This window comes from Procambarus clarkii, chromosome 76 (assembly GCF_040958095.1).
Source record: "Procambarus clarkii isolate CNS0578487 chromosome 76, FALCON_Pclarkii_2.0, whole genome shotgun sequence".
In the NCBI taxonomy this organism is placed as follows: domain Eukaryota; kingdom Metazoa; phylum Arthropoda; class Malacostraca; order Decapoda; family Cambaridae; genus Procambarus; species Procambarus clarkii.
In genome coordinates this window covers 12,680,986-12,705,392 of record NC_091225.1, presented here as the reverse complement: position 1 = coordinate 12,705,392, position 24,407 = coordinate 12,680,986, and the positions used below count along the sequence as shown (strand labels likewise).

The window sequence follows — 24,407 nt, the reverse complement described above, 5'->3', positions numbered from 1 at the left end:
TTGTAGGTCAGTATGTGTTGAAATAAAGTCAAGAAAAAATAATCCCAAAAACACAAAATATAGGGATAATTACAATAATTTTAGGGGATATATATTTAGGGTATACTTTATATAGGTGAAAAAGCCTTAATATGGTCCCTAATCATCAAAACAACCTAAAGAAACAAAGAAAATAGAGTTTGAAATCAGAGAAAAAATCAGCACAAAAAAATTAAGTCTCAAGTTTTGCGAGTTGTGACTGATTTATGTGTGGACCAATTTCATTCTATCTTCACATTGTTAGAGAAACATATGCACTCTCCAGGATGTAAACAACAAACAACAAAATCAGATAATAAACAAAGGAGTAAAAAAACTAAAATCTTAAAAAAAAAATCCTGTAAAAAAAAAAATAATTGGTGACTGATGAAAGTAACATACGTTAACATTGGACAATGTATTTATATGCTATATAACAAAATAGAGTATAATAACATAGTTACTCATTATTATTTGTGTTATTATGTATTACTCAGCAATGATATAAAGGCACCAACTGCATACCCACTTTGTGGACACTTCTTACTACTGTACTATTCTTCTTCTTTGAGCGTCGGACAGGTGCTTGCATCTCTTTATTACTGCATAATCCTTCAGTTCCAATTATTAGGAGCTGTTCTCCTTGTCAACAAAATGTTCTTATATTTTAGAAAATTCATTTAAAATCAAATTCTGAAAATATTTTGATGAAAGTTTCACGACACTGAAGCCAAAATGTTGGAGATTTGTCTAGCATTTTTAAGTTATTTTTACATAATTCAAATATTTTTTGCTTTCAGGCCCCCAATATGTGCGGTATAAGGGTTAATGCTTCTTCATTCTCTTCCTCTTCATCTTCTTCATTGCCCTCTTATGGCTTTTTTGCTGTACGTAATTCAATAATTTCAAATCAGTCATGTTTTGAATGGTTGGGACTTCGTCAAAATCTATTCACCCATCGTATGTCATCTTCTATTGTTTTAGTCACAAGTTCTGCTCTCAGTTCTGGGGGACTTAATTTCCCTTGACATAGGCAAGGACTTCCTCTCTTAATTTTTTCCTCTCGCTAACTTTCTTCACCGCAAATCCTTCAAAATCTGCCTTGTCATCTTCCTCAGGAAACAGACTTGACGTGAGCCAAAGTTTTTTCCAACCATTTCTTATTGTTGTTTGCTTTACCTCGTCCCATGCACTAGCAGTAGTCCAGATAGCTGACCTTATTGTGAAGACTTTATAAAAGTCCTTAATTGTTCCTGGCTGATTATTAAGATGTCTGGTAGTGGTGTTTAAGGTTCTTAATTATCCCTTGATCCATGGGGTTGGATCAGTGAAGTTGTATTGGGTAGTAACAACGTTCCAATGATATTGCCATTTACTAGCTCATCACCTCGTGGATGCGTTGAACTATTATCAAGTATCAGCACAACTTTGCTGTTTTGTGGGAGGCCAACACTTTTCAGGTGCTCCTTCACCTCGCATACAAAAGTTCTTATTAAACCACTCGGCAAATATTATTCGAGACAGCCATCTTGAGGTTATCTTGAGTTGATTTCGGGGCTTTAGTGTCCCCGCGGCCCGGTCCACGACCAGGCCTCCACCCCCAGGAAGCAGCCCGTGACAACTGACTAACTCCCAGGTACCTATTTACTGCTAGGTAACAGGGGCATAGGGTGAAAGAAACTCTGCCCACTAAGTGGGTCCCAGAACTGAAGGACAAGAGCTACGAGGAGAGGTTAGAGGCATTAAATATGCAAAAACTAGAAGATAGAAGAAAAAGAGGCAATGTGATCACTACTTTCAAAATAGTAACAGGAATCGATAAAATTGATAGGGAAGAATTCCTGAGACCCGGAACTTCAAGAACAAGAGGTCATAGATTTAAACTAATGAAACAAAGCTACTGGAGAAATATACGAAAATTCACTTTTGTAAACAGAGTGGTAGACAGTTGGAACAAGTTAAGTGAGAAGGTGGTGGAGGCCAAAACCGTCAGTAATTTCAAAGCATAATATGACAAAGAGTTCTGGGAAGACGGGACACCAAGAGCGTAGCTCTCATCCTGTAACTACACTTAGGTAATTACACTCGGTAATTACACTTAAGTAATTACCATCCAACTCCAAGCCCAATTGCCGGCCTATCTTGAGGTTATCTTGAGATGATTTCGGGGCTTAGCATCCCCGCGGCCTGGTCCTTGACCAGGCCTCCTTTTTTGTTACATATCCCCCAGGAAGCAGCCAGTAGCAGCTGTCTAACTTCCAGATACCTATTTACTGCTAGGTAACAGGGGGATCAGGGTGAAAGAAACATTTTGCCTATTTGTCTCCGCCTCCACCGGTGATCAAACCCGGAACCTCAGGACTACGAATCCGAAGCGCTGACCACCCAGCTGTCAGGCAGGGCGCCCTCTCAGGCCTAGAGAAACAATTTCCTCAACAAGAGGCACTTCAGGTTCAGGCTCAAATCCCTCAAAGTCTCGTTCTGCAACACATTCAGGCCACAAATTTTTCCAGCCAGAGATCATGGTTCTTAGTCACTTCTTGCCAAGCTTTGTCTACGAGTTTTAAAGCACTACAAATGTTAAAATGTTTTTTCCAGAACTCTTTGAGGGTGAGGTTTGTGGCATCCGTCGCTTCGACACATCTCCGAAAAAGTGCCCTTTCAAAGAGTTTCTTAAAATTGGCAATGATTTTCTGGTCCATAGACTGAAGTAGAGGAGTGGTGTTGAGAGGAAGGAACTTTACTGTAACAAAACTAAATTACTCCATCAATGAATCCTCCAAGCCTGGAGGATGGGCATAAGCATTGTCGAGAAGCAGGGCCTTAAGTGGCAAACTTTCCTCCTGCAGATATTTTTGTATGGCAGGGCACACCACATCATTCACCCACTCCGTAAAAAAATTGCCTAGTCACCCATGCCTTACTATTAGTCCTCCACATCACACACATTTGGCTTTTCTACACGTTATATTTTTGAAAACCCTTGGATTTTCAGAATGATTCACAAGCAAGGGTTTAATTTTCAAATCGCCACTCGCATTTCCACACAGCACGAGTAAACCTATCTTTCATAGGCTTGTGTCCGGGCAATGACTTCTCCTCCTTGGTAATGTATGTTTTCTTCGGCAATCTTTTCCAGAATAGTCCTGTCTCGTCACAATTAAACACTTGTTGTGGTAGGTATGCCTCACTCTGCACAAAATCTTTAAATTCACCATTAAATCTTTTCAGCTGCTGGTTTTTCTGAGCTGGCACCCTCCCCATGCCTCACAACACTATGAATGCCACTTCTTTTTCTAAATTTCTCAAACCATCCTCTGCTCGCCTTAAACTCTTTCGCTTCTGCATCGCTCGTTCCAGGGGTTTTCTTTATAAGATCTTCATGCAGCTTTCTTGCCTTTTCACAAATGATGGCCTCTGAAACGCTATCACCTGCTAACTCCTTGCTGTGTATCCAAATTAATAACAACTGTTCGACATCCTCAAGTGTTTGTGTTCTACGTTTCGTGATTATTGATACGCCTTTTGCCACTTTAGCACTCATAATGTCCTTTTTCTTAGCATGTATGGTGGATATCATTGACCGAGATTTGTTGTACTATCGAACTAGTTCAGCAACCCGCACACCATCTTCATATTTACGAATGATCTCTTGTTTTTGCTCTGTGGTCATCCTTACATGGGTTTTTATATGTTGAACCTTACCACTGACTTTCTTGGGACCCATGGCGTGATATATAATAATCAGATTTATGTTCAAAAAGCAAAAAATCACCAAAAAAATGGAATTTCTTATAAGTGTGATCGTCACTAAGTGGGCGGCTCTAGTAAACTGAGGCAGGTCGGCCCTCGCGATAGGGAACCATGCACTCGGGCGACCCGAACGTGTATCAATGAATATCGTTAGTCGAAGAACACTATCATAAGTCGAGTCGCATTTTTCGATCAAATTTATGATCAAGTGATCATAAATTTCGATCAAGTGGTACTCCACCTGTGACATTTTTCCAGTCCGATATATTGCCTCTGATTATGGCCCTCATTTTTCTATCAGAAAATTTTTCATCTATGTTAGAAGCTTACCTGTCACCCCTCCAATATGTTCCAGTTTCCAGAACAAAATAATACAATATGATGTATTGTATTATCATACAATAATGTGTGTTTTACATTACAAATTAATAATATCTATTTATTATTATACATGTACAGTATTATATTTATGCACGTATTATATTATACGTGTAATACATGATGGGTGTGGAGTGGTGTGTAATACATGATGGGTGTGGAGTGGTGTGTAATACATGATGGGTGTGGAGTGGTGTGTAATACATGATGGGTGTGGAGTGGTTTGAGAACAGGTTTATAGAATATATTACCAGATAATATAATACATTTGAGATTGGTGAATAGTTTCAAGCCTAGGTTAGATATACTGTGTATGCAGAATAGTTTGTGAGGGTATTAATAAGAATGGCCTCACATGGTCCAATAGGCCTTATACATACAGTGTACTGTACCTTTATTCTAATACTTTTATGGTTTTAGGGGTTATAAATAAGGAGCCTACTAATATTTTTACAGTATTATTTGACAGACAAATACAGCACTGTAATTCATTTGTAATAATATAATTATTATTAAGGGCAGCTTCTTCCCTTCGAGATATTATTTGTACAAATTCACTTTCTGCATTGATATAAATTAAAAAATACTGATTGGATTACTGTTCAAATTTCACATAAATAGAATGTGTCACTTATTGAATCATTGCAGGCATCATCAAAATGCCTAGTGCTCACCTCAGCTTACGCGAGGAGGATGTAGTGCGGCTTACGCTAGAGTTTCTTCACAACCGCTTCTTACATATCTCTCAGTTAAATGTAGAGAGAGAAACTGGTATCATCAATGGAAATCACTCGGATGATGCACTCTTTCTACGTCAGCTTATTCTTGATGGCCAGTGGGATGATGTTCTTGAATTTGTTCAGCCATTAGAGGTAAGTTGAAGACATTTTTCTGATAAATGATCATCATATGTAACAAGTTTATATTAGAGCAGCCTTCAAATAACATGGTTAGATGCATTTATAGGTATACTGGTATTATCGTAACAATGAAGCGTTCAGGGTATTTTTGTCTGTGTAACGATAAAAACAGGTTTAAAGAGGTTTGAGACAATGATTTTTAATAAAGCAGTTTGTCATTTTCTTGTAAGTAAAGAAAACACCAGTCTTGAATGTAATGAAATGCCTGGTGTTGAAATGAAATCACTTCTTTCTGGTGAGTGCTTGGTGGCTCCTTGATGCTTGCTCTCTGGTAAATACCACCTAGCTCAATTCATGTCAGGGCCAAAGCATGGAATTGTAGATCAACCTCACAGAAAAAAGAAAAGCAGAAATGTGGGTGAACCAAAACATAGAAACAGCGAGGTAAACAAAGCATAAAAAATGGGACAGCAATGCCCTGAGACTCAAACCATCCAGTCATGAAGCACTTCTCTCCTCAGTTCCCCCTCAATCCACTAGCCTAGACACCTAAGTCTTATATGTAGTTGAGGTAACAGCAAATGGCTGTAGCTGGTCATAATTAATGATACTCCCCTGACTTAACCAACCAAGCACCATTCACCAATGGACCCCTCCAAAAATTCTTATCCAGAAAGGAATGAGAGAGCTATAATAATAATAATAATAATAATAATAATAATAATAATAATAATAATAAAGAGCAAGAGCCTCCAGCATGTGGAGGAGAGCGTTGAAGATCTGCAACTTGATAACTGGAAACTGAGGACCAGCAAAACAAAGTTTTGAAGAAATAATCCCAGATTAAAGGGGGAGGTACAGAAAACCCTAGAAGAGGAGAGAAAAGCCAAGACGTCTCAGGAGGAGCATGAGTGAGCCGAAGATGAAAAAAATCCAGTAATGACTTGTAAAATGGGGCCGGCGATACATCGACACCAAACATCAACAGTAGTGGCTCTGCCAAGGTCAGACAGTACGAGACAACAGCATTTGGCAAGAGTAGTCTATCCATAAACAACTAAAAAAATAAATAGGACCACAGGCACATAAGGAGCATAACTGGCCGACCTCTCACAATGTTTAAGAAAGAACTTGACAAATATCTCCACAGAATACTTGATCATCCAGGCTCTGATTCTTAAGTCAGGCTGCGAGCAGCCGCGTCCAACAGTTTGGTTGGACGCGACCAACCGGGAGGCCCGGTTGACCAGACGACCAACCGGGAGGCCCGGTTGACCAGACGACCAACCGGGAGGCCCAGTTGACCAGACGACCAACCGGGAGGCCCAGTTGACCAGACGACCAACCGGGAGGCCCGGTTGACTAGACGACCAACCGGGAGGCCCGGTTGACCAGACGACCAACCGGGAGGCCCGGTTGACCAGACAACCAACCGGGAGGCCCGGTTGACCAGACGACCAACCGGGAGGCCCGGTTGACCAGACGACCAACCGGGAGGCCCGGTTGACCAGTCGACTAACCGGGAGGCCCGGTTGGAGATCGGACCGCGGGGCCATTGATCCCGGGCAGCTACACAAGGTTGACTACACAAGGTAGGCATGGAAACTGAGGACAAGCGATGTAAAGATTGAAAATCTAAAGTGCCAAGAAACAACATTCTGCTGCCATGATGAAAACTGCAGGTGAAACATCAACACATCGGCCACCTGTGAACTGTACATAGAGTAATATACCAAAGTGAAATGTTCCAAACGTGTAGAACAGCATAGAACGTTGAACGACTGAGAAACATCTCCGGACCTATCAGTGTTGTTAAATTATCATAGCAATATGGAAGTTGTAGTGAAGGACCTGGTGACTCTAGTGGGAGCCCTGAGGACAGAGTTGGACTCTCTGCGGGAGGAGGTGCGTCAGCTTAAAAAACAACGAGAAGTAACGAAGGAGGAGACCAGCAGTAAAGGGACCTCGTCTTGGAGAGTTGCGAAAGACAGGGGCCTTAAGAAGACTTTGATAAAGCCGCCTTCAAACGCCATAGCAACTTCAAATTCATTTGACGTTTTGGAGGACGAGTGCTGTGGAGAGACTGTGGATCGCGCAAAAGGGAAAGCAACGAAGAGAAAGGAAGCGCAGGCCCCTCAGAAAGTAAAGGAAGTACCTAAGCAAACATTAGTTGTGGGAGATTCCCAGATAAGGTATTTGGATAGAACGTTTTGTGCTAGAGATAGGGGGAACAGGTTAAGGGTTTGCTATCCCGGAGCTGGCATTGGTGATATTATAAACAACATGAATGATATTATGGCTGGTAATGGGAACAATCCCATTATTTGCATTAGCGTGGGAGGAAATGATGTTGGTCGAGTCAGGAGTGAGGAACTGATTCAGAGGTATAAAACAGCCATAGAGTTAGTTAGGAGCAAGGGAGGAATCCCGATCATATGTGGCATTCTTCCAAGAAAGGGAGTGGGAAATGAATGGATATCGAGGGCACTTGGTGTCAATTGCCGGCTGGAAAGATATTGCAAATCAAATGCAATATCTTTCATAGACAACTGGGAACACTTCTATGGAAGAAATGAAATGTATGCTCGTGATGGGGTGCATCTATCGAGAGCTGGGGTTGTTGCTGTTGCGAACTCGCTAGAAGAAGTGGTTAGAGGTGTTTGTTTGGGTTTAAACTGTTAGTAGATAGAGGTATGGGAATTGATTTGGAGGAAGGAGGTAATAAAAGTATGTGTTTGTGGGAGAAAGGAATTGGCAAAACGATCAGGGAAAGAGAAGGTCCGCAAAATAACAATTCACTTAGGGTATATTACACTAACAGTAGAAGTCTAAGAAATAAAATTAACGAATTAAATGCTCTTGTCTGCACAGAAAAAATAGATATTATTGCACTTACCGAAACGTGGATGAATGTAGAAAATAGAGAACTATTAGCTGAATATCAAATATATGGATTTAAACTATTTCACACAGATAGATATATTAGACGAGGAGGTGGAGTAGCCATATATGTTAGGGATAATTTGAAATGTAGTCTCAAAGAGGGAATCAAAACAGAGCCACACACAGAAACTATTTGGATTGAATTAAACGAAAAAGCTAATAATATTATAATAGGAGTAATATATAGGCCACCAAATTTAGACAGAATGGAAGCAAAGCATCTATGGGATGAAATATCTAGAGCATCTAGATCTAACAGTATTTATGTCATGGGTGACTTTAATTTTAGCGGAATAAACTGGTTGAACAAAACAGGGAATAGTGAAGCAGAAGATTTTCTAGAATTAATTGACGATTGCTTTCTTACGCAACACATTAAGGAACCAACACGGGAAAATAATATTTTAGATTTAGTGTTAACTAACAGGGAAACGCAAATTAATGACATCGAAATAGGGAGTGAGCTAGGGAGCAGTGATCACAAAGAAATCAGATTTAGCATAGAATGGAATAGACCAGTAGGAGAAAATTCTGTTAAAGTGCCAGATTTTCGAAAAGCTGATTTTAATAGCCTAAGAAATTTTTTGGGTCAAATTGATTGGAAAGGCTTGGGTATGGGGTGTGGGCCGGTCTTGGAGCGAGACATGAACCCAGCGATAGGTGACTTAAATGGGGATTTCGATGTGGATTCAATATATAACTTATTTAAGAATATTCTAAACAAAGCACAGGAACGTAGTATACCATACAAATTGAATAGATCGTATACTAATGACCCAAAGTGGATAACAAAGAATTTGAAGAACCTTATAGGTAAAAAGAGAGCTTGGTACAAAAGGATTAAAAATGGGGAGGTCACTTTAGAACAGGAATTCGTACAACTAGTTAGAAATGTTAAAAAAGAGATAAGGAAAGCAAAAAGAAACTATGAAGTTCGCATAGCAGGGCAAGCAAAGACAAATCCTAAAGGGTTTTTTCAGTTATATCGTACTAAGACTAGGGAAAGGATAGGTCCATTAAAAACTGAGACAGGTCAAATAACAGATAGTGATGAAGAGATGAGTAGTATTTTTAATAAATATTTTGTATCTGTATTTACTAAAGAGGAACTTAACAATATGCCTTCAGCCGAACAAGTCTATGTGGGTGGGGACGTGGACAGGTTGACGAGTTTAGCAGTTACCAGGGAGGATGTTCTTAAACAAATAGTAAAACTCAAACCAAACAAATCCCCAGGGCCGGATGAAGTGTTTGCTAGGGTGCTTAAAGAATGCAAAGAGGAGCTTTGTGACCCACTGTCAACCATATTTAATAAATCAATAGAGTCAGGCAGAGTGCCAGAGTTTTGGAAAGTTGCTAATGTGATACCAGTTTTTAAGAAAGGAGATAGATCACTTGCGTCTAACTATCGACCAATTAGCCTAACGTCTATTGTGGGAAAGTTACTCGAATCTATAATAGCAAATAAAATTCGTCTTCATCTTGAAAAACATAAATTAATAATTGAGTCGCAACATGGTTTTATAAATGGCCGTTCATGTTTAACAAATTTGTTATCTTTTTATTCTAGCATTGTTGAGGCAGTTGATAGTGGTAAGGATTGCGATGTTGTATACCTTGACTTTAGCAAAGCTTTTGATACAGTGCCACATGAAAGACTGATTAGAAAAATAGAGTCTCATGGTATTGGGGGTGCTATATTAAGCTGGATTAGGGCATGGCTATACCAAAGGAAACAGAGAGTTAGTATAAATGGAATCAAGTCAGAGTGGGAAAATGTTGTAAGTGGAGTGCCTCAAGGCTCTGTCCTGGGACCTCTGTTGTTTATAATATATATAAATGATTTAGATTCAGGTTTGAGTAGCAACATTTGCAAATTTGCCGATGATACGAAAATCGGTAGGGAAATTAATTCGGAGGAGGACTCACTATCACTTCAAGTTGATCTAGATAGGGTTTTGAAATGGTCAAAGGATTGGCAGATGCAGTTTAATGCTGATAAATGTAAAGTTCTGAGGTTAGGTAATGATGATAGAGTTACAAGATACGAGCTAGATGGTGTTGTGATTGCGAAGTCGGATTGCGAAAGGGATCTGGGAGTTATGATTAGTAAGAATTTAAAACAAAAGGATCAATGCATAAATGTTCGTAATAAGGCAAATCGGACACTTGGATTTATTAATCGCAGCGTTAGTAACAAGACACCTGGTGTGGTTCTCAAGCTATATCTTGCTCTAGTTAGGCCCCATTTAGATTATGCAGTTCAGTTTTGGTCGCCATATTATAGAATGGATATAAATTCACTTGAACGTGTCCAGCGTAGGATGACTAAGTTAATTCCCCAAATTAGAAATCTTTCATATGAAGAAAGATTAACAAAGCTTAAGTTGCATTCACTGGAAAGGCGAAGAGTTAGGGGTGACATGATAGAGGTTTACAAGTGGATGAATGGACATAACCGGGGGGATATTAATAGGGTATTAAAAGTATCAACACAGGACAGAACACGAAACAATGGATATAAATTGGATAAGTTTAGATTTAGGAAAGACTTGGGTAAATACTGGTTCAGTAACAGGGTTGTTGATTTGTGGAACCAATTGCCGCGTAACATTGTGGAGGTGGGGTCCCTCGATTGTTTCAAGCACGGGTTGGACAAGTATATGAGTGGGATTGGGTGGTTATAGAATAGGAGCTGCCTCGTATGGGCCAATAGGCCTTCTGCAGTTACCTTTGTTCTTATGTTCTTATGTTCTTATCTGGGGAGATGGAACTAATAAATGAACTGCTTCACAATCAGGTGGTTCGTTTGGTTCAGTATCTTGTTTCACATTATCTATGTTCTGTTTACCTTGCTGGTGGCTTTTTCTTTTTCCTTCTTGCACTTGTATAGAGTAGGAGGGGGGGGGGCAGGTTTTGACCTTTGGTTCCCAGTAGGCTTACAATGACTCACAAGGGCCTTGCATGGATTTAATTTGGTGGAACTATCCAGCACCAAGGAGCGACTAAGGACCTGCCAGAAAATGCCATTGCATTACATTCAGTGCTGTTTTTCTTGTATAAATATATAAAGTACAACACTGTACATTACTTGAAATTTTGTAAACTGGGCGTACATTTGTACAAGTGTACAACCATTTATGAAAAATATTTTAAATTTAAATTGAATTACATTTCTCACTGTTCACTATTTGCAGACTCTTATATTCACAGGATGACAGAAATTAGAGGAATCCTGAAAAAAAAATTATGGTCTATATTTCATACCACTATAAACACCATGAAAGTTAAAGATCTGGAGCTTCTTCATAAATGATATCACAACTTGAACAATATAACTAATATTAACACTAACACAGCATACTTTGACAAATAAATTGACAACATGCCCATTCACTCATCGCCTGGCCCTGACTCCTGGAACTCCACATTTATAAAGAAATGTCAAGTATCAGTATCACGACACTCGTAGTATGGATACCTGGCGACACACCAAAAGCACTTAAATTGGCAAATGTAGCTTGGCTACATTAGGTACATCTGTAGCAAATTGTTTGAAAAACGATTAGACTGGTCACACTTACATAACACATTAAAGTCTTTGAGTGATTAGGAGTTGGGGCCTACTGTTTTTATAGCAACAATTACGTACACAATCCAGGTCAAGGTGGATTTAGTGTTGGAAGATTTGTTTCTATTTCTGAACCATTATGATGAAATCACAGAAGCATTAGAACAAAACCAAAATGCAGATGTTGTATACATGGATTTTGTAAAAGCATTTGACAAATGTGATCGTTGAGTAATAGCCAATAATGTGAGGTCCAAAAGAATAACAGGTAAATGGGGAAAATGAATATTTAATTTCCTGTCAAACAGAATGCAAAGAGCAACAGTCATTCAAACAAATTCAAGTACCAGCACAGTGATAATCTCCATGCCCCAGGGAACAGTCATAGCACTACAACTCTTTGTCATTATATCAGACAACAAAAATTTGTTTGTCGTCCTTTGCTCAAAATCTTCACAGATATCAAGAAAGTCTTCCACTGGGCACTATTAAATACTGGAATGTGGTTATTAACAATGATAAAGTTCAAATGTGGTACAGTATTTAGTAATGGTAAAAATTGCAAACTTAAATGGAATACAGATTACAAGATGCAATCAGATTTCCTCACAGAGGGCACGTAAAAGACTCGGGCGATATGATGTTAGATGATTTAATGTTTAGTGAGCATAACCAAGAAAATGTAACATCAGTCAAGAATAAGATAGTGAATTATGAGAGCTTCAACTCCAGTGATTCCATCACAGTCCACACTTCTCTCACCTTTCACATAAAATGTGCTTTCCTGACATGAGTTTTGTTTGATACTAAGTTCCTCAGTCTAAGCAGGAGAAATTTCTGAAATAGATTTTCAGTGAACATATACATCATATATAGACAAAGTAGTGCACCTAAATTTCTGATATTGTCTCAAAGCAATCAAAATACAATCTCATGAAAATATACAAGAGAGATATCACATTATATATACAAGGAAGATACTGGAAGACCAGGAATACGCACAACACAGTAATAACCTGCTGAAATTAAATATATGGTAGAAAATGCAAAATAGGCCCAGTGAGGAGTAGAAGTGTCATAGGCAGAAAGAACATTGAACATCAGAGGTCTGCTGCTCTTCAACTTCCTTCCACCATATATAACAAAAGTTCCTTGATACAGTTGTAAGTTTTCAAGAGACAATAGGAGAAGTTCCTGCAAGAAGTGCTGGGGCAGCTGTGCCATAATGATCTGAATGCGGGTCTGTAGACTACTGCAAGCAACAGTCTTTCAGATCAAGTTATCCATGACAAGCCTGACTCCAGGCAGGCCTAGGGGGAATAAAACTTGCGGAACTGATTACAAGTAGTATGTCATCAAAACTGTCAGCTAATTTATTTACAGTATCATTCTAATTCTATGTTAGAACTGTATTATCTGCATATCTTATCTACAAGTTTATTATATATGATATTCTTTACAATATTTAATCCAGTCATACATCGTTAGGTTTACACCCTTGCCTAATGTTATTAATGTGACACCTTTTATGACCCTCCCCCTCTATGTATATGTATAGTGTACACCACATAACTCTCAGGGAAATGCACAACTTTCCATCATTGTAGGCTCAGTTACTCATTGCTCTATAAACTCATAAACAAGCCTTGTTTCTTCACTAAAAACTTTATACAACGTTTAATATTCCACCGACTCCAAACCTGCTCATCGTTCTCCAGTCACGATGTATTTAACTTTGTTATGCTTTCTCCAAGTACATGTACACGTTATCTTTGATGTGGTGGCTCCACTAAGTGTATCTGTGCGTGTGTCTGATCCTCTCAACCTCTTCCACTGTGGACCTCACTTTATTCATCATATACTTGTTTATTTGTTATAGTCCATATTAAGTAAAGTGCATGTACTTATGTTTATTTTCAGGCTATTGATGCATTTGATACCAAGAAGTTCCACTTTATTGTGCTGAAATACAAGTACTATGAACTGTTGTGTATCAAAGCTGAAGCTCCTGCTAATCCCAGTAAAGAAGGTGCTGTTGATGAACTAGTCAAGGTAAGTGTGTATACTGTGTCTTCTACTGGAACATATCTTGGGAAACCAACAAACTTGTATATTTCAGTGTCTATTTTATTCACAGTAAGTTATCCATTATACATGTGTGAACTAACAATTAAGCCAAATGGTCACAATGGTCATGACAAGGGACACTGTGTTAACCATTATATTTGGGACTTGGCCTTCCAATGTCTTCTATGTATGTAATGTATTCACCTAGTTATGCTTCCGGGGGGTTGAGCTCTGGCTCTTTTGACCCGTCTCTCGACTGTTAATCACTCGACTTATTTTTTTTTCCTGGGGGGAGCCCCTTTGGCTCCCTGGAGCTATCTAGGCTGATATGGATATATTAGACTTTGGCATCAGTCAGTGTGAATGGAGTTCTTAGGCCTACCGGGGACCACGAGCCAGAACCTGGCCCTCTCAGAGAGGCACGAAAGCAATGGCCTATAGAATTGCACATGTGATTTGGAGCATTCTGTATCTGCCATCGACCAGGGTCAGGCACCCAGAAAGATAAGCATCTCAAAACAAACCCCTGTGCTAGTGGAAACTACTACTGAAAGTCAAATGAGTGGATAAAACTCCCCAAAGAAAATCAAGCAAATGAGCAAGATGTCATCATGTGCCGCACTGCCGTCTGCACAGTCCCCCCCCCTACCAAGGAGGGGGGAAGGCGGAGCCCCAGATCCCTCTCGCCGGCTACCCACAGCTTCAGGTCTTGGCTGATGTGTTTGAGGATTGGTTGTGTGACTCCAGCTCCTGATTCTTATGTTCAGTGCTGTCTTTAGCGTGGTGCCTGGGCTGTGAGTAATATTCACAGGTACTCAGGCTACATGCGCTAAACCACCGTGCTGCGTGGAGTTTATTGAGAAATTCTCCCAGTGCGCATGAAATGAAGTGTTCCCCAAAAATTCTTTTTTCTTCGTAAAATGATAAATTCCCTTCCCTGAACGTAAACGTTCCTATGTAAAAATAAGTACCAAATTCCACTTACTTTGGCTGTGGGGACGTGGGCAAGATGCGCTGTGACGTCATCAGGGCCTGGTCGCCCGTGCGTGACTCGCCCAGACACTGTCACGCGGGCCATTCAAGCACCGGGTGTTGCCACAAATATATTTTCAATTATTTGTTTTATGTATTTCCAATGCGGTTTTATTATTTTTTTTAGCGTATATGATGTATATTTGTGTCCTTTACAATATGTATACAGTAGAACGTTCATAATGTTCCATGGAACTGTGATACATGTGTCAGTAATGTGTCCACAATAAATGTTTATTGTCGCAATATTACCTGTTAACAATTCACTAAAATTACAATATGTACAGTTTCACACACTATTTACACAGTAACACACTGTATTACACACTCAGTACTTCGAAGTGTTTAATAATCAACGAAGTAGTCCATGGTACACAGCGCGACTTCGCTCTCAGTGCACCAGGTACAGATAAATTTTCGCTTCCTGTTTCTTCATTCTGTGTGCTTGCAAATAACGCACTCACGTACACCCTTGGCTTTAGAACTTGTAGGTTGTATGTAACCAAGCTTGTAAAGCATAAGATAGTATTGAAAAGATTGTAGGAAAAGATCAATTTGTAAGGTAGTCTTGAAAAGATTGCTTTGTATGGTCCCACACAGGAAGAGATTCAGCTTACCTCAAGAGTGTCCGTCAGTCAGGAAGAGATTCAGTTAGCCTCAAGAGTGTCCGTCAGTTGGAAAGAGATTCAGGTATTCTTGAAAATATCTATGGAAAACACCACCATGGAAGCCGCTAACACTGTTCATCTATGCTATTTGTATCAGATGCATCATCACTGAACGCAGAAAACGATTCATCTAAGTATCATCTAAATAAATAGCATAGGATTGCAAGGGTGATGCTCAGAGCTACAACTGGATACGCTCGCTATATCGTCCTTATAGGTGCTGTATCACTTGCATCCGACCTTTGTGTTAGGTCCTTATTGCGCCTGGCTTCCCCAATATTATGACCCTTATGTTCTTCAAACAATAAGGTTTGAATTTCACCGACAGAGCATTATCTTTCAACACTGCGTCGGACAGGTGTTTGGGAGCCAGAGGCGCGTGCGCCACCCACGGTTGCTCATTCAGTACTAACCCAGTTAGCAGGGCATTCTGGGATTTTTTTCCAAGATGGCTGCCTCTCACTGGAGGTCTTAAGAGTCCATTTCGTACACAACCAACCTCGTACACATTTAGAATTGGTTACGAAAAATCAAAACGAGTTTTCTCGGTTGGCGCAGTTTCCCGCCAACCGAGAAAACTTGGTTGGCGCAGTTAAGTGGTTAAGGTTGCCTTGCCTAAGTGCCCTGTAAGTACCGCCCTTGGGGCTTGGGGCCATCTTCCACAAGTCACCTTGGGGTCTGCCTCTGGCTTTTGCTGCTCGGTAATTGACTGCCCTGAGTGTGCTGGGGGGTTTCCTCCTCTCTTGTTTACCTTAGGGTAAAGGGTAGTTTGCACTGGTAGGGGTGCAGGGTTCTGCACAGCTAGTTATCACCTGTTATAGCGGATGGCTCTGTTCCGCCTGGGTACGTTGTCCTCTTTTGGGGTTTTTCTTTTGTTTTTGTTTTCTGCCTGGAGGGGGGGGGTCTGTTTTCTGTTGGATGCCCCTGTATTTCATAATATATATCTCTCTGGGGTCTTGGTGGTATCTTCTGCTAGGCCCCAGTGAGTGGACACGTCCCAAAGGTTCAGCTTTTAGAAGTTTGATTGGTAGACTTGGGCACTAGTTTGCAGTACCCTGCCTGGGCTTTCCCCTATCGACACCAGTCTTAGGGCCCTGGCAAATCCCTCGGGAACGCAAGGGGTCCGATAGATGCGACCCCCCTAGGTCCCCTCTCACCATGGGCAAGTTTGAGGGTTGCTCTGTCCCCCTTGTCTCAGGGTGACTCACTGTTTTTGTCTCTTTGTCATGCTGCCTGTTGGGTTGGTGACACGTTCGACCCATAGTTCTGCGAGTTTTGTTGCCTATTAGTGACTCAGTACACCCAGTCCAGTGCCCAGTCCACTGATTACTCTATCCGATTGCAGGCAGCTCAGGCATGGCATGCTAGATATAGGTTGCTATAACACACTAGGTTGATTGCTAACCTGGAAGCCCCGAGGCTGCCCCGTTTTGTTGATAGGGACCCGGACTTGGGGGTGTTGCTCGCTTTGACCTTGGTTCAGTCAACACCCCCTCGTTCTTTCCCTGCTGTGGTGCATTCTGGTCTTTCCCCCCTGGCTTCCAGCTCCGAAGCATCTAAGGGCTTCGAAGTCGGGGCAGGGTTTAGAAGCTTCTGAGAATCGGGCAGTCTCGTGGGTTGTCTCGTCCGGGGTGCCAACGGAGGCATTCGAGTTGGTTCCTTCAACCGTGGCGTCAGGGTCTGACCATTGGGCCCCCCATTTCTGCCTGCCTCGGCTTATTCTTTTGAGGCCACAGCTTTGGAGGACAACTCGGCCCAGGGTCCTGGTGTGGAGGTTCCTGGGGTTGGGGAGGAGCTGACTTGGGGGTCTTGGGCCCCGTTGGAACCCGTCTGGGTTTTTCTACCCCTCTGAGCGGGACTTACTGTTGCAAGGAGTAGGGTTTTCTTTTCCCCCCTCTGCGTACGAGTTGGATTTAGTGTTGGCCCCTCCCCGGGTTTGGTTCCATATCCCTTCCTTGAGGTTACCTTTAGGTGACTTCGGGGCTCAGCGACCTCGCGGCCCGGTCGTCGACCAGAGCTCCTTGTTGCTGGACTGGTCAACCAGGTTGTTGGACGCGGCTGCTCGCAGCCTGATGTATGAGTCACAGCCTGGTTGATCATGTATCCTTTGGAGGTGTTTGTCAAGTTCTCTCTTGAACACTGTGAGGGGTCGGCCAGTTATGTCCCTTATGTGTAGTGGAAGCGTGTTGAACAGTCTCGGGCCTCTGATGTTGATAGAGTTCTCTCTCAGAGTACCTGTTACACCTCTGCTCTTCAACTGAGGTATTCTGCACATCCTGCCATGCCTTCTGGTTTCATGTGCTGTTATTTCTGTGTGCAGGTTTGGGACAAGCCCCTCTACTATTTTCCATGTGTAAATTATTATGTATCTCTCCCGCCTGCGCTCTAGAGAATACAGATTTAGGCTCTTTAGTCGGTCCCAGTAGTTTAGATGTTTTACTGAGTTGATTCTAGCAGTAAAGGATTTCTGCACGCTCTCCAGGTCAGCAATTTCTCCAGTTTTGAAAGGGGCTGTCATTGTGCAGCAGTATTCCACTCTAGAGAGCACTAGCTTCTTGAAAAGTATCATCATCGGTATAGCATCTCAAGTGTGAAAGGTTCTTGTTATCTAACCTGTCTTTTTTTTTTTTTTTTTTTTTTTTTTTTTTTTTTTTTTTTTTTTTTTTTTTTTTTTTTTTTTTTACCTTCGGGTTCATCGGTTCTGTCTTTCTAGAGGTTTTTGACTTCCTGCATCCTGCCTCATGAGGTGCGGGTGGCCATTGCGGCTTACCTCCTGCGCGACCCGGATTATGCCTCTATAATGGATCCATCTTCATTCAAGTTTGGGTCTTCATCTCCCAACTGGGTTCGTTATGAGGTTCCGGAGTCATCCTGGTTAGTGGACTTCCCTGTGCTGTCTTTGGATGCTTGGAGTATTTTCTGTCGTACCCATGCGCTTGAGTGGCGCAAGGCACTGACGTTGGTCCAGGTTTACATGAGGGGGCGGGGGAGGTCCCATTGCTGGATTGTGCCAGGGCTTGGGGTTCCTCTCGTCATGATAGGCCACTGGTGCCACCTTTGGACCCGTCTTCATCTGGTTGGTGCGGTGATTGCTCTGTGCATTAGTTGGGTTCTCGCAAGGGGCATCGGCCCTTTCGCGGGTTCGCCCCCATTGACGGGGCGATGGTGGGGAGGCTCACACTGTTCATTCACACCTGGTCTCATGATTTGTAGGCTTTTTGGGTCATTTCTGATGACCTGCAGTGGTGTTGGATGGCCCCTCCTCCTTCGGGTGTTTGGGGCTGGCAGGGCTGGCTTCTTCTCCTGCACTTTGTCGGGTCATCTCGGAGTGGGTATGTTTGGGCGTGGTCGAAACGATGGCATCCCTCAGGTGGGTTTCCCGTCTGTTCCCAGTCCCGAAACGGGACTGTGCGGACCTGCAGTTCATTCCGGACTTGTTCCGTCTGAACCCCTGGGTCTATTGCCCCACTTTTCGGGTGACTACTCTTCTGTTGGAGCCGGGCGCTTGTATGGTGTCTTGGATGTCTTGGTCCCTGGACATCCAGGACGTGTATTGGCACGTCCCAATTCATTTGGGGTTCAGGGATTGGCTTGGTTTTGTTGTGGGGCATCTCTGTTACTGCTTTCGTCGTCTTCCGTTCGGGTTGGACCTGGCACCTTGCGTGTTCACACGCCTTACCCGGGTCATGGTGGCCCATCTGTGTCTCTTCCCATCAGATCAGATCCCATCACAATGGTTGTACTCTTCAAATCACTTGTGTTGTTGGGGATTCTAAAAAAAGCCCCGAAATCATCTCAAGATGACCTCTAGATCTCAAGATGACCCCCAGGGGCCTTGTGTCGGCTGTTGCATCGTCGGCGTCATCTTCGGATTTTCCGGAGTTCAGTGCCTTGACGCCTTCCCGAGCCCTCGCTTGATGTGTTCACAGACGCATCGTCTTTTGGCTGGGGCTTTGTGACCAGTGCTCACCAGACCAGCCAGACAAAATCACTGAGGCATTAGAAGAAAAACAGAATGCAGATGTTGTATACACAGACTTAGCAAAGGCATTTGACAAATGTGACCATTGAGTGATAGCACACAAGATGAGGTCAATGGGTATAACTGGTAAAGTGGGACGCTGGATACTCAATTTCCTGTCGAACAGAACACAAAGGGTAACAGTCAAATCAAATAAACTCGAGTCCGAGCGCAGTTAAAAGCTCTATTCCTTGAGGTACAGTCCTTGCACCACTGCTGTTCCTTATTCTCAAATCAGATATTGAAAAAATACAAGTCACAGCTCTGTGTCATCGTTTGCAGATGATATATAAATCAACATGAAAATTACCTCTTCTGAAGACATTGAAAAACTACAAACAGATATTAACAAAGCTTTTGACTGGGCAGCAGAAAATAACACGATGTTTAACAGGTATAAATTCCAGGTACTCAGATATGGCAAAAATGAGGATCTGAAACATAATACAGGGTACAAAACACAATCGAATCTGCCCATAGTAGGAAAACAGCATGTCAAGGATTTGGGAATAATGATGTCCGACGATCTATCGATTAGGGAGCATAACAAAGCAAATATTGCATCAGCCAGAAAAATGATAGGATGGATTACAAGAACTTTCAAATCCAGAGATCCCATCACAATGGTGGTACTCTTCAAATCACTTGTGTTGTCCCGTCTTGAGTACTGCTCAGTACTCACTTCCCCCTTCAGAGCAGGAGAGATTGCTGAAATAGAAGGAATACAGAGAACATATACGGCACGCATAGATGAGATAAAGCACATAAATAATTGGGATCGTCTCAAAGCCCTCCAAATGTACTCACTAGAAAGGAGACGGGAGAGATACAAAATAATATACACATGGAAAGTACTGGAGGGTCAGGTCCCAAATCTACAGAGTAAAATAACAACGTACTGGAGTGAACGATATGGAAGAAAATGCAGGATAGAATCAGTGAAGAGCAGAGGTGCCATAGGTACAATCAGAGAACACTGTATGAACATCAGAGGTCCACGGTTGTTCAACACCCTCCCAGCGAGCATAAGAAATATTGCCGGAACAACAGTGGACATCTTCAAGAGGAACGTAGATTGTTTCTTCCAAGGAGTGCCAGACCAACAGGGCTGTGGTGGGTATGTGGGCCTGCGGGCCACTCCAAGCAACAGCCTGGTGGACCAAAAGGTTCATACACGGAGGATGACAAACAAATTAGTGAAATCCTAAAAAAGCAGTATGAGGACATGCTTAGCACTCCAATAAACAACATGAAAGTGGAAGATCCAGACAATTTCTTTATGCGGGATATCCAAACCCCTGTAAATATAACTGATATTGTAACACGGGTTTGGGTTTCTAGTTTGGGTTTTCGTGGTGTAACACGGGCTTTGAGAAGGTCGCAAAATTGTCTCCTTTGGCCTAAAGTCGGCGGTACGAGGGTATACACAGTTGGTGTTTACGGCCTAGTAACCTGGTGACATCAAGAAACGCCTGAGATGACGTGAGCAATGATGGAAGACGAGATTCACCTGTTCTGCAAACAAGCAACCCGCCTCTACGACCTTCTAACATCACTCCTGCTAAGAGACACCGTTGGTACATCCAGTCCTGCTCTGCTGTGGTCATCTGCGACGTCAAGTTTAACATCAAGACTGCCGTGTGAACTGTGATTGATACGAAGGCGTGTGGACTGTCGAGAGCAAGATTAATGGCCGAAGTAACAGTATTCTACAGCTGTCACTTGGCACTCCGCTCTACTACACTCTGTCGTCATTCAGGAGTACCGGATGGGAGTACAAGAGGACCAGGTATTGATGTCTACACATGAGAAGAAGCAAGATCGACACCGATATTTTGTTTGTTTGTGTTTGCAGGCAGCTCCTATTCGTATGGGCCAATAGGCCTTCTGCAGTTACCTTTGTTCTTATGTTCTTATGTTCTTATGTCATCGTCAGCGACTACATTCAGCATCCAGCAGCATCGATTTTTTTTTTCGATTACTCAATATGAACAATTGATACAAAACAACAAAGTTGGCTCTGAACATCTGTGTAAAGAACATCTGGACACTTTTGTTTAAATGTTGAAAAACAGAGTTAGAATCAATTCTTTATAAATGTTGAAAAACAGATTTAAAATAATAATTCTGGTATAATATATGAATTTTACTCTATAAATTGGTCAGTAATCAAAATCGAAGCCCCTGTGTAATTGTCTCAGCCCAGAACAAACGGTTATGGAAAATTATGTTGTGCTATTTTTTTCAGAATGTTTGAACACAGGAGAGGCGGACCAATATAAACATTGACACTTCTAGTGAGTGAGAACACTTGGCTGTACAGTCAGCTGAAACCTGTGATATAGTATAGGAATTTTTTTTTATTTTTAGATACATGTAATAAACGTTAGGTGTGTTCCTTGACATGTCAAGGTTGACATTGATGGGGAGTGGGTAGTACACGGATGTGAACTGATAGTTCCGTAGTACGCTCCCGGATGACTGAAAGTTCAGTCTGATGATATAACTTTAATGTTTGTTTGAGCACGGTGTGGCCGGCTCTAGAGGACACATGGACTTGGCTAGTGAAGAGCCAAGAGAGTTTAATAGCTAGTTTTTGATGGTAGAGTAGGGACATGTTATTTAGCTATGTCAGTAAGGATAGGATGTATGTTTCCTGATATTAGAGGATTGCTGTCAGTTGACAGCTGAGAAATTTATGAAATATGAACATGTTTATTATGATGTTGGACTATTATTTGTCAAATTTTATTAGTTAGGTTAGCTTTTGTTTGTGGCATGAGTTGAATTGTGGGTTTGGATACTAAACCTCGTGAATTTTAACAAATTAACAAGGTTTACTAAGTGCTTGTGTGGGGGGGTTGTAACAAACTAGGCTGTTGTAAGAATTATCCAGAGTGGTTTATCGACAAAAGAGAATGGGAAGCTGAGCCGCATGGTGACCTGACCCCCAGGGGAATTCGCGGTGGAAATAACCGACGCTTTGTTCATATCTGCGTATAATGAATCATCCTATAGTATTCAGGAATTTAGAGAAAATTAGCCTTTATTCATTTTGCATTAAAATTGTATTGTATAATAGTACTGGACACAATATCAAGAGTATTCTAATTATTGAGTTTAAGTCACCATCAGTGACGTCACGAATCAGATCTAACTTTTAAAGCGGAGTGACCGGCGGTCATAGGTCATCAGGGGTTGACAGGTCTACTATTTCTCAAAGTTTTAATAACCATCTTTGTGATCGGGAACAGCTCTGCCGTTAGAGGCTTGTGTAATTTAATTCAGTAAAATAATTCAACCAGTCTGGATCAATTAAGTACAACAGAGGTTAATTGTTATAACTTAAACCTGGCTAGTAACTTGGTAGAACTTTGACTGACTAGGCGGAAGGATACAAGGTTCTAGTCTGGGCTAGGCCAGACGAGGACAAATCAGTGTGGATACGGGAGCAGCTGGGAGAGGTCAAACATCTTACCTCTCCCCAAGACATCTAGCTGGTCGCCCAAGGTATAGTTGCTATGGTTATGTATAGAAATAGTCTTCTCATTTGCCATTCAGGTCAAGTAGGGAGTGTTAAAGTGATAGGGAGTGAACACATTTAGATTTTGTTTTAGTTTTCTTTTAATAAATTAAATTTGTTATTAATTTGCATTTTATTGTTTCCATGTGTTTTATGTGTATACTTGTCCTGGTCACGTGGTCCACACGAGGCAGAGTTGCATTGGGCGCCGATTCTAACATCGAATCGGAATTATCATTACCGTGTAATTTATTCCACACTCAAGGTCATCGTTTATAGTGGGGATCAAGCCCCTAGGTTGATTAATTAGCGTGATCGATCCAGACCTCGATCATTGCTCTTGTATTACTGGTCTGGTGGTGGCAGCAGAGGTGACTCTAGGGTTTTGTTCAGAGCTTAGGTCACGTCATACTGGGTGTAGAATCCTAAGTCGGTCAATCGTCTTAGGACCACGTGGCGTGGAGTTGGCTTTGGTAAAAGTTTTGGAGTCCCTTGGTTTAGAAATAAAAGTAAGAATACGGGTAGAGGGAGTAGAAAGAAGGAAGAAAAGAGAGAAACCCAAACCCGTGTTACAATATCAACACGAGCGTACTAGACTTTGAAAGAGAAATTGAAAACATGCCCATGCACTCTATTCCGAATCTGGAATTCCATGAATTCCAGATTCATGGAATTCAATATTTATAAAGAAATGCAAAGTGCCGGTAGCACAGGCACTCAGAATAGTGTGGAGGAAGAGCTTGGACACGGGGGAGATACCAGATGCACTTAAAGTAGCAGACATAGCCCCTCTACACAAGGGAGGGAGCAAAGCATTGGCAAAGAATTATAGACCAGTTGCACTAACGTCGCACATAATAAAAGTATTTGAGAGAGTGATTAGGAGTCAGGTCACCAATTTCATGGTGACCAATGACCTTCACAACCCAGGCGAACATGAATTTAGAGCAGGAAGATCGTGCCTCTCGCAGCTACTTGATCACTACGACAAAGTCTCTGAGGCATTAGAAGAAAAACAGAATGCTGATGTGATATACATGGACTTTGCAAAGGCTTTCGATAAATGCATAACATGGCGTGATAGCACACAAAACGAAGTCAGTGGGAATAACCTGTAAAGTAGGACGCTGGATACTCAGTTTTCTGTCAAACAGGACTCAGCGAGTAACAGTCATCCATATAAAATCTAGCCCAAGCGCAGTTAAAAGCTCTGTACCTCAGGGTACAGTCCTTGCACCGCTGCTTTTCCTTATTCTCATATCAGATATAGACAAAAATACAAGTCACAGCTTCCTATCATCCTTTGCAGATGACACAAAAATCAGTATGAAAATTACCTCGGCTGAAGACATTGAAAAACTTCACGCTTATATTAATAAAGTTCTCGACTGGGCATCAGAAAATAACATGATGTTTAACAGTTATAAATTCCAGGTACTCAGGTACGGTAAAAATGAGGACCTTAAACATAATACAAGGTACAAAACACAATCAAATGTGCCCATAGTAGGAAAACAGCATGTAAAGGATTTAGGAATAATGATGTCTGACGACCTAACATTTAGGGAGCATA

General features: G+C 41.6%; 1 protein-coding gene across 1 annotated transcript in view; it reads left to right on the top strand.

The window, feature by feature from the left end:
* Positions 1-24,407, top strand: part of LOC123771427 (WD repeat-containing protein 47) — a 369,075-nt gene that overhangs the window by 13,302 nt on the left and 331,366 nt on the right. The window contains exons 2-3 of the mRNA XM_045763929.2: positions 4,798-5,021; positions 13,444-13,575. Coding sequence (XP_045619885.1) covers positions 4,809-5,021; positions 13,444-13,575 — 345 coding nt within the window. The 5' untranslated portion in view covers positions 4,798-4,808. The remainder of the gene's footprint in view (positions 1-4,797; positions 5,022-13,443; positions 13,576-24,407) is intronic.